Here is a 14,544-nt window from a genome sequence, read left to right as displayed (position 1 = left end):
TCCTTTTTCCAGATTTTTGGCATCAGAGTGCCTTAACTTAGGGTGTTGGGTTTTTTTAATCCCTCAGCATTTTTTTTTTTGAGGCAAAGCTTTAGCTCTTTACCACTTAGAAGTTAACCAAGAAAAAACAAGAGAAGCCCAGAGAGCAGAGTAAACAGCCTTCACTTGAGCTTAAGTTACTTAGCTTTGAATGGGAACTGTTTAGGTTTATTGTCCATTGTCTAGATAGTGGTCTCCAAGGTGTGGTGTGTGCAAGACAATCCTTCGGAGTGCAGGAAGGAAACATTTTTTTGTACAATTAATAAATAAAATGTTTATTTTATCTTTATCGCATCCTTTTTAACTGTGTTTTATAATGTACATAATATTAGTACATCTATATAAATTATAGTTAAATAAACATGTTGAAGGTGCGTGCTCAAAATACTTTTACTGATAGGGGTGCACGATCAAAAAAGTTTGGAGAGCACTGGTCTAGGAAATGCATAGCAGAGCTCTAAGAGTAAGCAGCTCATTGTGTACACATTATGGCATTCAGTGATGCAGAGCTCTGATAAAATTGACCTGCATTCATAGCTTATATGCAGGTTTTCCAAGCTGTGCATAGGAAACTTACTGTCTCTTTCAAGTTCAATGATGGGTCATGTGTCTTGTTAACATGGTAAGTGACCAGGGAAAAGAAGTCTCAACATGCAGCAACTACCGAAAGAACAAAATACAAGGATTATGTGAAACGTCTTCCCCAAGTTCAATGTGTTTCACTAGCATGGCAGTTCCAAATCTTTTTTTTAGGTTCAAGCATATCTGTGCTTCAGCAGTTTTCATGCCATACCTATTTGTTTACCACTAGGTAGCGTGTAACCATGCTGTTGAGCTGAATGCAGCATGTCAGTGGGACAATTATAATTTCCTGAAAGTTGCTTGCACAGTAGTTAACCCACTGAGGAATAGCAGCCATTTGCTTAAGAAATGTCAGTGTAGCATGCATGTAACAGCTATGCGAGTAGTAAAAGGCTTTCTGTAGCTATAAAAGAAGGATTCTTGCTCTACACTGTGAACGATTTAGTTTGTTACACAAGACATGCAATAGAAAAAGCAATTCTTGCCTCGGTAATCTTTTAAAACCAGTAAATGAGCCTGAACTTCAGTGTCCTCTTAGGACCAGTCCTGGGAAAACAAGTCCAATTCTCATCTGTTTCCAAATAAAGTCAATCCTGACAAATCATCTATGATATATAATGCTTATTGGCTTATAAGGAAACTGTCCAAATTACTGGCCATGCTGCAGAATTAATTATTTGTGTGAAGACTTCAGTACCAATCTAGCAGAATCGGCAAAGTATAGATACTAGTTTAAAGAACTTCAACGGGGAGTTTTTACTAACTTTGTAATTCCTAATTGTATGTAATTTCTTTAGTGAAATTGAATAGAAATCAGTTGGAACTTTAAAAGTGAGAGATTGTACTAGCTTCCTGATATGGTTTTTTTTTCCCCCCAGCAAGATCATAATCTAATTTGTGATATGGGAACCAATAATATTCATGGTTCTAAAATAAGATGCCACAATATGAGTGCTTGTTTTCATATCCTGCAAATGCTCAAGTGTACGCTTTCAGAATAGTTTGTAAGGCCATAGTGACTACTTCAAACATTTTGCAATAAAAAGAGGCACCAAAATTTCCGTGCTTCTGCACTGAAAGTTTACCTCTTCAGAAACACATATGGATGTGTTAGTAATTGATGCCAGAAGAAGAAACCTTGAAAGGCTGTCCTGATCAAGAGATGTGTTTGTGATTCCTTTTCTCCAAAGGGAACTGCTTTGTAAATTGTCAGGGAGGTGAACTTAATTCTACTTGAAGATACAAGGTATGATGCAGAGACAGTAAACTCGTAGAAAAGCTTTGTTCAATTCATGTGACTTCAGAAGTTCTCAGCACCCTATTATTAATTTATCATTATATGTATGGCAGGCAACCCAAAGTTATCTTGACGAATGTCCTGAGGATGAAAATAGGAAGAAAACACACACAGGCGCAACCTAAAACTGGTGCTAATTTTTCTGATGCTGGCAAGCTGCAGTCAGATCAACCACCTTCATCATCTGCTGCCAGCCTAAAGATATGGCAAATTTTAAACCCTACTCTCCAAAGCCTTTTTCTGTCTAAAAGGTATGTTGTCTTTGCCTCTTGTCACTAAACAAAATAATTTTCCTTGCAGTTGTTTTTTCATGAGAAAGTATTCTTTGTTGTACCACAGCTGTCTTCTTCATGAACTATATTCTCATGTCATTTGACTTTATTGAATTCCCTTGTACCTGGTCCCTTTTGATAATCATTGAGAGAGATGGTGCCAGGCATGCTGTAGTGGGTTTTCTGATCGGATGGCTTCTAGATGGTCCTGTACTGACAAGACCAGTGAATTCTGATTCAGCCATTGGACTCTCAAAATGTTTGGGTTTTTTTATTCTTGTGAAAAGAAGAGTACACTTGCATTTAACTGCCCTCTTTTCTCAGAGGAGGTATCAAGGTGTATTTTCACTGTTAACCATTTCAGATTACGCATGAAAATATGAGAACTGGCATAAAGGGTCAGAAGAAAAGCATACCAAATTCAGTATCTTCCTCCCCTGCCAAGCAGTGGTCAATTGCAGATACTTAGGGAAAAGTATGGCTAGAGCGAATGCTTTTTTCACTGAGTTTTCTCTCTGAGCTGCTGCTGATAAACAGTTTAGGGGCTTCCTTTAGTGGAGGTTACATCCAGACTACAGTGTTCTTCTATATTAGACACTTCCTCTCAATCATATCCTCGTTGCTTACCATCTGTGTGCCTCTGCAATATCTTGTCTGTAAGGTGGTCTCCTGATTAAAAGCAAATTTACATCTTGGTGCACGAGGAGATCCAAGTGCTCCCCAGACCTCACGCAGCCTGTGCTGGAGTGTGCTTTGTGGATAAATACAGACAACAGGAGAATTATGCAGTCGATACCCAAAAGACAATGTTGTTCATAACAGATTCAAAAAAGGCCATGGCATTACATCCTAATCCAAAATAAATTGCAACGGAAGTGGTAGAATTTAAATCCCAGTTTGAGAAGCTAAGTGGGTAAATCAAAGGCTCTACAACAAGCTGGCTGCAGTAGCATTGTATGAAGTAAGTTGTGCTGTTCTTACACATCTGTGGCCAAATGGGCAGTTGCATCTTCATATTTCTGTTTAGCTTATTTTTGATGCTTGTCTCTTCTAACACTTGCAGGTGTTTTTCTGAGTCTTGCTGTTGCTATTCTGTAGAATGCCACCTGGAGGTTGAGGAGGGGAACAAAATCTAATGCTACCTTTTTGTGTGTGTGCGCTACTTTTCTACCTGTTGACTAAGTGCTTGAGAAAATGCAGTCTATTTTACTGGAGGCTTCTTGTTCACAGGAAAATCAAGATTGTTTGCTCCATAGTTCTGAGAAATGTGTACAGATATTGCATGAAAGCTAGTCAGAGACAAACATTTACCAGTTTTTAAACAATAGTTAAATGATGTGTTAGATGCAATGTAGTGTGAATTGTATCTGGCTAAGGTGAAATTTTATGGCTAGCATTTCTTACCCTGGTCTCTTGTCGCTTTTTTGTGTTTATGTGCTTACCTTGGATTTTCAGTTCGTTAGTGGGATATTGTTTTGTCTCTAAGGGACTGAAAGTAATGATGTTTGATTATCAAGCCTCTGAGATATATGAATTTAACAGTAAGTTTCTTTCTCTAGATATCAGTGCAGTATTTATGATTTACTGTTATATATATATGGCAGGCATCCCAAAGTTATTTTGACGAATGTCCTGAGGACGAAAATTGGAAGAAAATACATAGACAGCCACGTAATAATTGGTGCAAATTTATCTGATGCTGACAAATTACAATCGGGTCAACTACCCTCATCATCTGTTGCCAGCCTACAGACATGTCAAATATTAAGTTCTCCTCATGAAAGTTCTTTTCTGTCTGAAAGGTATGTTACTCACTGCTGATTTTGCCAGTCTTCCTGAAATGACATAGCTTCACAATGGAAAAGAATTTCCCTGAAATAATTTTTGTTATACTCTTGTGTTGAAGCAGGAGATCAGTTTCCTGAGTGCAAAACTAACATGCTGCTCCAACGAGCCATTTTAACACTGCATTTATTCTGATTTGCTGTACTTGATGTTAATAGACTAGTTTTCTTTCATAGAAGGAATTTCCATTTACAGTGGATCAGTGTTTTGATTTGTGAAGATGGCCATGTAATTCAAACACATTTAAGTTGGTTTTGTGTCCAGAACCAAAATCTTGCTTTCCTGTTGCTGTTAATGTGTTCTAGCACGATTTCAAGTAACTTCTTTTGCAAAATTTCTCCGAATTCCTCTCTGTGATAGTTCATTTCTTTTCACATTAATCCACCAGTGTTCTCGTGTGTCCTCTCATTGCTTAACACCTACCTTTCCTCTTTTCTTCCTATGTTTAGGTTGACTGAGCTTCACAGTAACACTTGACATATAAAGCTAGCAGAAATCAGATATTAGAATTATATAATATTTGTTTTGGTCTAAAATAGCAGTTGAATTCAGAGTAAGTTGTTTCCTTGTCTTTTATGACCACCTCTTTGCTTAACAGCAAAGTATCCACAGGAACGAATAGCAAGAAATTTTGGGGAATAAAATAGAAAGAGGAAGGAAAAGAAGAATGATTTGTGAGGGCAGGAATAATCAACAGTTCCCAGGTTAAAGAAATCTTAAAAATTCTTGAGAAAAGTAAGTCATATTCCTCATTCTGATACATGAACATCTTGGAGAACCTAAATTAGTAAGAATTCCTTTCTCTTTTTCTGTTGAGATCCCCATTGCTGCTTAAATTAATCTGACAAAGCTGCAGTTTAAATGAGGGATTTAGAACAGTTTATTAGACTGTCTCATTTTAGAAGTATTATATTTGTTGCTAGTAAGTAGTTTTCCATAACTTTAGGCTGACTGAAGTGTGGGGAGTTTGTTTGGATTGTCGGGGGTTTTTTTGTTTTACTACAAAATCTTTAAGATCTATAATTTTAGCATCTGATTTTTCCGCTTGGTATTGTTTTGGATGGTGGGAGATAGGGGGTTCATAGAGAGGAAAACATGAACTCTTGTGTGTAACTCTCTAAATCTGAGGAAACATCTTGCATATTTGTTCAAGCTCGTATCTGAAGGGCAGCTGTTGAGTTTTATGTTAAGCACAAGCATGGCTTGAACTAGTCAGTTTTTTAGTAGTTGGTATACTCGACTTGCTTTAGATTTGGAATGGTTCATTGCTTGAAGGATTAATTTTCCGTTCCTGTGATATGCTTTTCTAATGTATTAAGTAAAAGGCTTGTTATTAGCAGGAATCAACATTAGGAGGATTTTCCACCCCTCCCCAGTGACCAGCATGTTAGTGCAAGTTGTTCCCAATCGCGTGGGAAATGGAGAATTTAGGAATTATTTCAACACAGATGTGGTTTGATCCTGGTCACCTCTATGTAACTAAGGTCTGTGCATAAAATGCACTTGGCACTGATTCTTTTGGGGTCTCTGCTTTCAGAGGAGATTAAAAGCTCCCCCCTTATAATGGTAATGCATATATATGCACATGGCCATATAGAGATTGTTTTGTATCATCAGAGTAGGTAGAATGCACGCTCTGTGTTAGTGAAAATTGTGCCATTTTTGTACTATGGAAATTTCAGATTAAGTCAAAGAATTGTCTGTGATCAGGACAGGGTGGTAATAAGTTAACCTTCCTCTATCAGCTAGAACTTGCTGCGAGTTCCATGTTTCCTTTCTTGCTTTTGGTATTACGGAATTGGTGGATATTGCATTGCTTGTTCACTGCAACCCAGCGTGAAATACATTTGCTTAAGTCACCGCTGACCTATCAGTATAACTAATGAGTTTGAGGTAGGTCTTAAATGTAAAGAAGCTTAGGGTTTTAAAGTGTGTTTCGTACTTGTTTCTCGTGGCTGTTGAGAATACTTCAGTATGTACTGTCATAGCTTCTTAGCTTATGCATATATCTGTTAAGAGGTGCATTTTAAACTGAGTTATCAGCAAAGATTGGAAGTGAAAATAAAATGTGCAGAATTTGTTTATAGAGTAAATATGTTTAGGGAAGTCTATTAACTGAAACATTCCTATTGAAATGTTTCCTATTGTTGAAATGCCTGAATTGTGATGTTGGTGTAAAACAAATGCTAAAAAACACTTAATGGTTTTGTATGGTCTTTTAAGGCAGTCAAATCTATATAGGTGTTATGCATACAAATATTTAAGTTGGGAGAGAGATGTGAGTTCCAAAATCAAGTTTTCTGTAGTGAGGTTATTCCCAAACTAGAGCTGCCTATCTATGGAAGACTGTCTTGTTCAATATACAGAATGAATAATAGCGCTTACTGAACACTTTTTCTGTATATAGTCCAATTCATGATTCTTTGTGAATGGAAAAATAATCAGTAATTTCTTCACGGTGCTCATACACTCTTCATCACTGTAGTATCAGAGCACTCTGGAAGTCTTTATTTGTCTTTACAGTATTCCCAAAGAGCAACGATACTCCAATCTACAGATACAGCACTGAAGAATAGGCCTCTGTTCAGAAAGTGTCCAACAGTTTTGGCTATCTAGTTAGACATGTCAAGAATGTTCTTTCCCATGGTTGGTGATGTTCTTTACGGGTCCAGGCTCAGCTGTCAGTGGTTTCAGTCATTGTGATGATTGCTTAGCTCTTTGCAAATTGGAGACTGCAACATTCTGAGTTAGGCACATTATAAAACAATGAACACAATCCCTTTGGATTAAGTGAGGTGACAAAAGGAGAAATGGAACAGATTTTCCCGAGCAGCATTAAATTGCTTTATCTATGAAATCTTTATTTTTTATTTTCCAACTCTCACAGATAATAAAGCAGAGGTCGTGAAGGTTCGTTTCTTTTATCTTGTAACCCTGATAAATTTTCAGAAGAGAAGTCCTGCGTACTCAATGTAATTAAGTGCATGTGAGAAAATATCACATGAATGTATAACTAAATCTTATCCTAATGCGTACACTAGAAACCGAAATACAGTTATGTAGACTTTTGTCAGCTGTAACTAGCCTCCAGAGAAGTTGAGAATAGGTTTACAAGATCAGACCTGAAATGGGAGGATGTCATACTGTTCAGTCTATCAGTACCTCCTGAATATATTCTCCTATTTATAAAAAAGCTAATTAAAAAAAAAAAACAAGAAACCCTGATTACTTTCTTGCATGTGCTTCTTTTTAGAATGAAACTACAAACTCAGCTGAACACCTGTAGGTTGCTTAGTTTCTCGTACTGTAATCCTTTTCTGTTTCTTTCCTGTTTGTTCCTCATTCACGTCCTGTCCCCCCCACCTCCTTCAAAGTTACTGTTTCAGGCCCTTTTGAGCAGGAATTTCTATTTCAAATCTTTTCTCGTTGCAGGAACTTACTCAGTGGATTCTATTAGCAGTTCTAAATCTAAATTAAAAATATACTACATTGCCTCATTCCCACCGCATTCATGACAAAGGCAAGGATACACTCAACTGACTGTTGTTCTCTTTTTTTTGTTATGTGTTCTTGTTGGCAGTCATGCTTTACAACAAAATAATATTTCAGTGCCTGATGTCAAGCATGTCAGACTTCCATTCTTTGTGCCTTTTAGAAGCATCCGTTTCATTAATAATGTCAGAGTATCTGTGTATTTCCATAATGGGAACTGAATTAGTTTGTGTTTCATTTGCCAAGCTCCACATGCTTACGAGAGAGGCAGAAGTTTGTGGTCTAACCAACTCTTGTTTCTGTTAGGATTTTTATTCAGTATTCGTTCAAAATTAAAGATAAGTCATAGTTAATATTCTTTACAGGTCTGAGCCTTGCCTGAGAAAGACAGATGATGATCTGTGTAAATTGACCAAGGCTTCTAAGGAACCAGAAAAAAATAATGTCTTGACTTTTAGAAGACGGGAGCTGCAGAAGAAAGGTTTGTAGTGATCAGTAATCTGGCATTTAAATATGAATTTTGGAGAGTACTGGGAAATTTTCTTTTTTAGTCTAGTATTATGAGGAGAGCACAGAAACAAAATAGGTGTTGCATGCAGTGTATGTGTTTCCTCAAAATGCAGTTTTTTACAGATACGGTAAAATATATCAAATAGCTGTTTTTAAATAGGAATAAAGCTATGGTGAGTCAGATCTGTGGAAGAAAAAGGAAACTGAGGGAAGCCTTGCTGCACCATTATAATCCTGATTTTATAAAAAGTCTTTTTATACTCAAGAATGTTATACATTAAGAATGCTCAAATGGTTTGTGAGCCCTGCTAAAATGTTTATTCTATATGACAATATTTGTATTTACTGCTGAAAAATTATGAGCTCTATGCTGAGTCTCCAGGGAGAACGTACTATCTTTTTAATACTGGTCAGTAATATTTGCAGATTAGAACAGGAAATGGAGAATATTGCATCCAGCAGAAGATAAAAACTGTGGAGTGTGGAGTGCTAATTCTTACTTGGAAGGGAGCTATGAATTTGGTTATATCCTTATCTTAACTAATTCTGCAATAGTAATCTTTCCTTAATTATTTTAGGGAATATATTTTGGCAGCCACACAGAACTAAAAAAGGAAAGAACTGTCATGGAAGGTATCTGCTTCCATGCATTTTAGTTAAGACATAACAGATACAAAGAAATACAAAGGTTTTTAAGGATAACGCATTAAATTACTTTTTTTTTTTTGACACAGAAAACAAGAACTATGATGAACTGGAAAAGAGGAGCAGAAACGTGAACAGCACCTCTCTTAGTCAGAAGCAATTGGGCTCTTTTGATTCTGAGAAAAGGAAAAGAAGATCTAGTGGCCATATTTCTGATGATTGTAATGCACACATTCCAGAAAAATCACTTCTACTGTCTGTAAGTTGCACTTTAATGTATGTGTTTGTGTACGCACATGTACATACACTTCAGCAGCAGCAGTAGCAATATCCAAAATAAAAGAATTATACTAATAAGTAGGGTATCTAGGGATACTGTTATACCTGTTGAAGAAAAGTAGTTCAGTGGTGCATCAGGAAGAGTGAATATATGTACTTCTGTCTACAACATCAGAATACGCTTGCTGTAGCAGAAAGGTGGTGAGAGATGAATGAGAGTGTTTCCTTCAGACAGAAGCACGGACTAGGACAATTTAGGAAATAAGGCATCTAGCTACTTAAGTGAAGCTTCTTTCACAGATGGCATAGAACTAATTAGGGACTTTGATACAAAAATTACAAAGTATACCTGAGGTTATTGAGGCCTTGCAGATGTCATCTTTCTCCTTCCTCCTCAGTCTGTCGTACTGTTGCCTAAAGTTTTCTTCTTATCTGTCATTAAGATTTGAAAAAAAAAAAAAAAAGACTGAGGGAATCAGTCAGTCAAGTACAAACTGTGATTTATATTCAAGCATTTGAATACAATAAAGGCATCTCTGTAACATTCTGATTAAAACCTCACAGAAGTAGGTAGTTGCTGAGTCCTGTTCACCCAGTTGACCAAACCACACATTTGCAAAGTAATGAACATCACTAGTGCTTGGTCTTTCAGTGTCAGACAGTGAGAGAGCTGCTAAAAAATAAGAAATAGTTTCTTGTTCAGTTTGAATGAGGGTCATAGTAGACTTTTAAAAGGTTGTCCCTCATCAAGGGACAAGGGGACAAGGGACCTCAAGGTTATCTAATAACCTTTGGAATACGAGGAGGGAGAAGTTACCCTGACTTGAGCTCTAAATGCACCTGCATTAAGCTATAATTATTTTGTCTAGCACATAGCTAAGTCTCAGTGATCACTGATCTGAACCATCATAGAAATGTCAAGAAATAAACACATATCCTGTCTCTGATTCCTGTTTTCTAGGAAGAGCAAAGATTGAGTCCAACTCAGTCTCCTGGCCTCAGAACATCCTGTGAGGATGGACGAAGTCGCAGATCTAATACAATTCTGGTGCCAGATTGTATTCTGCAGCCGTTAGAGAGAGGCTATAAAGACAATTCTACCCACAACCACTTGAGGCCTGCTCACAGCTGCACAGAGGAACCTGGCTCAGAGTGTCCTCCCAGAAATTTGTCAGAGAAACAGCTTTCTGCCACCGGTGAGGATGTGATTTCACCACGAGTTAGTACCATCAGGAAGTTAAAGATGGACACATCACAGTACCTGAGCAAGCTGCGGAGCAGAATCCGCAGGGGTAATCGGCCACTTGTTTCAGTTGACCCAAGTATGTACTGTATATGTGCTGCTGACAATTACTATTGTTATGCTTAGGTACTAGGAGAACTCATGCATGACTGACTGGTGGAAACATACGGAACAAAAGATTGAAGACAGAGATCATGTTGTTTGTAATGCATTGTGCAGGTTAGAGAACAGTGCCTAGTGCCAGTGTCCTCTACTGGAGTGTAGAGAGTCCTGTATTTGAGAAACAGGAGAGACAGCAGGATCTTAGAGGTCTCTTCCAACCTTAATGATTCTATGATTCTATGATTTTCACATTCCAGTCCTTATTTTGCAGCTGATTTTGTGGCTGTGGAAAATCAAGCTTGTACTTTTTAATGATGCTTAAACTGAGAAAAAATATTCTCGTTTCTTTGAAGCAGCTATGTTGTGGCCTGTTTCTTTTAATAGTCAAATAATTTTGAGGATCGGGAGTAAAAAGTGTTAATAAAGATACAAAGCAGTACTTGTTGCGTACACTTTCATGCATGCAGACCTTGACTGGTTTGGGCAGTGTACATTGGTATTACATACTGCAAGAGAGAATTCTTTGCTCATCTGAAATCCACAATGAATGAAACATTCTCAAGTCTGCATCTTGTAGTATATGTATTCTTCTTTTTTCCTCTTCAGTTGTCCTTTCCAGTGATGATGAAGATGGACCTTCTGAACCAAAATGCACAGAGCTGCTGCAGGATAATTTCACTGGCAATAAAGAAACAGACGAACAGTCTGACTTCTGTTTCTCAGCAAAGCAATTGGAAGACAAGATGGAAAGTCACACAGAGCAGGTAGTCCAGTTTTTGGCCTATGTATTGTTATGCCAACCCTTTAATTTATTTCTCCAATGTTTTATTTTTTCTTGCATGTTAGAACAAAAGTGAAATGCGTAGAGCATGTGTGATTAGTCCCAGTGTCGTGGTTTAACCTCAGTTGGCAACTAAGCACCACGCAGCTGCTCGCTCGCTCCCCCCCACCCGCAGCTGCTCCCTCGCCCCCCCCCACCCGGTGGGATGGGGGAGAGAATTGGAAAAGCACAAGTGAGAAAAACTCGTGAGTTGAGATAAAAACAGTTTAATAATTGAAATCAAATGATAATAATAATAATATGATAATAATAATACACAAAGCAAGTGATGCACAGTACAGTTGCTCACCACCCGCCGACCGATGCCCAGCCAGTCCCTGAGCAGCAGCCCCCCCAGACAGCTTTCCCCAGTTTATGTACTGAGCATGACGTCACATGGTATGGAATGTCCCTTTGGCCAGTTTGGCTGTGCCCCCTCCCAGCTTCTTGTGCACCTGCAGCCTTCTCAGTCGGTAGAGCATGGAAAACTAAGAAGTCCTTGGCTAGTGTAAGCATTACCTAGCAACAACTAAAACATTGGTGCATTATCAACTTTGTTCTCACCCTAAATCCAAAACACAGCACTGTACCAGCTACTGGGAAGGAAATTAACTCTATTCCCTGCCGAAACCAGGACACCCAGCAACAAGCAGTATCTGCAGTAATTTATTTCACAGACACAATTCTGGACAGTCTTCAGAGATCTCTGGCTCTGAAGCTTGAGTGTTTTTGCAACATACAATGTATTTCATATTTTGAAAATAAACATTTGGAAATGTTTAATAGTACAAACAAGGATCAAATAGTAATCTGAGCTAGAGGTGAACATGATGAAGATACATCTGTGTAGTTTTTTTCAGACCATGTTTTACATTGATCGTAGTTCAAGTCAGTAGTTTCTTCTTGTTATCCAGTCCTCTGTTGTAATTCAGTGCATGGAGAAGTTCAAGGATCTTTGTTGACAGCAGACAGAGATAGGGTAAAGTTCCCTTTCCTGTGTGGCTAGCAGTGGAATTTGAATCTAAAACTAGCCATAAAGGTTGCTGCCCCATTTTGGTCTTGATTAGCCTTGTGCTGCCTGCTTTGACCTGGATTTGGGTTATTTCTGTAATCCTGAAACAAGTCAGAAGAGCCATTGCTGCCTCTTCTTACAGATGCATCATTTTGATCATAAGCACTGAATTAGAGTCTGTACCTTTGATATCAAAAGAAGGATATTTTTTATTGCTCTGTTTTTTGAGTTTTTACTTGGCTGTAGATTAATAAAGAGCACAAGTTATGTCTTGGCAATAGGAACTTTAGAGGTGGAGTAAGATACTGTTAGGCCCTTAAGGACATTGTCAGTAATGAATATAATAACATCTACAGCTTTTTAATATGAAATTCTTATATGGAAATCGGCTTTGGGAGTAAATTCTTAAAAATATAAAGAGAAAATTCCTAAGGTTACAGGAGGGAAGTGCCTCATTTAAATCCCTGTAGTAAATATACTTTTTTTCCAGTTTTTAACAGAGTCAATTGAAGATAAATGTCCTGTCAGCTTACCTTCTGAAAGCGCACCTAGAAAACAGATGAACCCAGCATTGGATGTTGAATTTGATAGTCTATACATTGGGAAATTTAAATGGTTATCAACAGGTCCTGCTAGGGTAAGTTGTTCTATTATGGTGATATTTTGAGAATATTTAAAAATTAAAATTCTGGTTAAGCAAAGCTAGTGGTACTTAGTGTGGAAGCACTGAGTTTTGATTATTGTTGCATAAAATTGCTTTGGCTAAACGATGGAGTGCGTAGTCCATGACCTCATACGTTTGGATAGCTGTCAGTAGAAAAGCTAACTGTGATTTTCTGTGGCTCCAGTTTTCAGAGGAAAAGGTTCTGTATAAATGCTGTACTGGAACAGAAATCACACTGAGGAAGCCTTTCACGAATTCTAACGGAAAAATAATGGCTATGTTAATGTCGCTTGAAATAAACAACAATTACTTTTCTCAGAAATAGTACAGATGTTAGAATAAAGTAATCCATGGTGATCAGAGTTCAGATATATACTATGTGCTAATCTTTCCTTTGAAACAGAAAATTGCTTCTTTTGTAGCTTTAAAGAGCATAAAAACACTAAAAGCATTAACATGTAGGCAATGTGCTACTCGCAGGGTGTAGAAATGTAAGTGAAGGTGTACGTCAAATGGAGTACCAGCTGCAGGAGTTTCAACAGGTCTTTGACCAGGCTCATTCTAGGTATTGCAATTGAAAAATAGATGTTTGAACATGTATATCTTTTTTTGCTTACAGTAACACATTTTGAAATCTTGGATTGTAATAATAATTTCAGCTTTTCACAGAACAATAGTTTTGTGCAGCGGTTCTCATGTAGTAATGAAAACACTTCATAGACATTTTCTAAATTAATATGCCAAAATTATTTGAGAGATGAGTTGAAATATTTTTAGAATCAATGCTTTTAGGTGGAAAATGAAATTTTTCCTTGGAAAAAACAACTTTGTGCTTACTGTGGTAACGTAAGAGAAACCTCTTCACTCAATGTATATGACAACCTTCTGCCAAAGTGACAATAAAGTACTCTTTATTTACCCAAGTCTTTTTAACGTAGCAGCAGCGTAAATGGAAACTTTAAAGGCCTTTAACTCAAAGGTTAATGTAAATAGCGGAGTAACACCCCAGTGTTGGACCATTTATATAGTGTCCTTAATTCATATAGTGCAGCTGACGGTCTTTATTATGGGGTGCTTACAAATAAGCTGCTTTTGTCCCAAGTGTTCATCATTTTTTTTCTTCTTAAGGAGCCTGTAGGCAGCTCTGCAACTTTCTGCTTACTTCTCAGTGCTGAGCACCTCTGGAAGTCAGTTTTCTGTCATTCAGATTCTGCAGTATATATTTAGGAGTGTTGTTTTAGGTGAAATAGGCAATATTAAGTCTCAAATTAGGCATATTGGACTTGCCAGTGTTAGGTTAACGGTTGGACTTAATGATCTTAAGGGTCTTTTCCAACCTAAATGATTCTGTGATATTATTTGCATTTTATTTGGCCGTAAGTGAAGAAAGATGTGCAGATAATTAAAAATTCTTACTTTGTTTTAATCAATTTCTAAAAAAGCAAACTAATTTTTTTTTTTTTAATCTTATTTCAGTTTACAACCAAGTATATTACAATCCCATTTCAGGGTAAGAGAATTTTTTTCTTTAGCCTTCTCTTAACTGTATCTTTAAAGTATTGCATTAAAATACTTGGTATATATTTATATTATGAATAATTTATAATCTTATTTGCTTTCACAAAGACCTTAAATAATTTAAATTTATATTTTTCAATAAATAAAAGTATTGGTGTCTGTAGTGTAAGCATTAATAACTTAGCAGCTTCTTACACTTTTAAGGTGAACTTGTAGTTTTAATG

General features: G+C 37.1%; 1 protein-coding gene across 3 annotated transcripts in view; it reads left to right on the top strand.

The window, feature by feature from the left end:
- The window catches only part of SENP7 (SUMO1/sentrin specific peptidase 7), a 46,071-nt gene that overhangs the window by 12,318 nt on the left and 19,209 nt on the right, over positions 1-14,544 (top strand). For all 3 annotated transcript variants that reach the window (XM_009322556.1, XM_009322557.1, XM_009322558.1), the window contains 8 exons: positions 1,972-2,169; positions 3,795-3,992; positions 7,893-8,008; positions 8,772-8,941; positions 9,923-10,283; positions 10,913-11,070; positions 12,629-12,775; positions 14,279-14,312. In XM_009322556.1, the coding sequence (XP_009320831.1) occupies positions 1,972-2,169; positions 3,795-3,992; positions 7,893-8,008; positions 8,772-8,941; positions 9,923-10,283; positions 10,913-11,070; positions 12,629-12,775; positions 14,279-14,312 (1,382 nt within the window). The remainder of the gene's footprint in view (positions 1-1,971; positions 2,170-3,794; positions 3,993-7,892; positions 8,009-8,771; positions 8,942-9,922; positions 10,284-10,912; positions 11,071-12,628; positions 12,776-14,278; positions 14,313-14,544) is intronic.

This window comes from Pygoscelis adeliae, unplaced genomic scaffold, assembly GCF_000699105.1.
Source record: "Pygoscelis adeliae isolate BGI_AS28 unplaced genomic scaffold, ASM69910v1 Scaffold104, whole genome shotgun sequence".
NCBI classification, from domain to species: domain Eukaryota; kingdom Metazoa; phylum Chordata; class Aves; order Sphenisciformes; family Spheniscidae; genus Pygoscelis; species Pygoscelis adeliae.
Note: the sequence above shows the minus strand (reverse complement) of the source record. Positions and strands in the feature narration are given on the sequence as shown.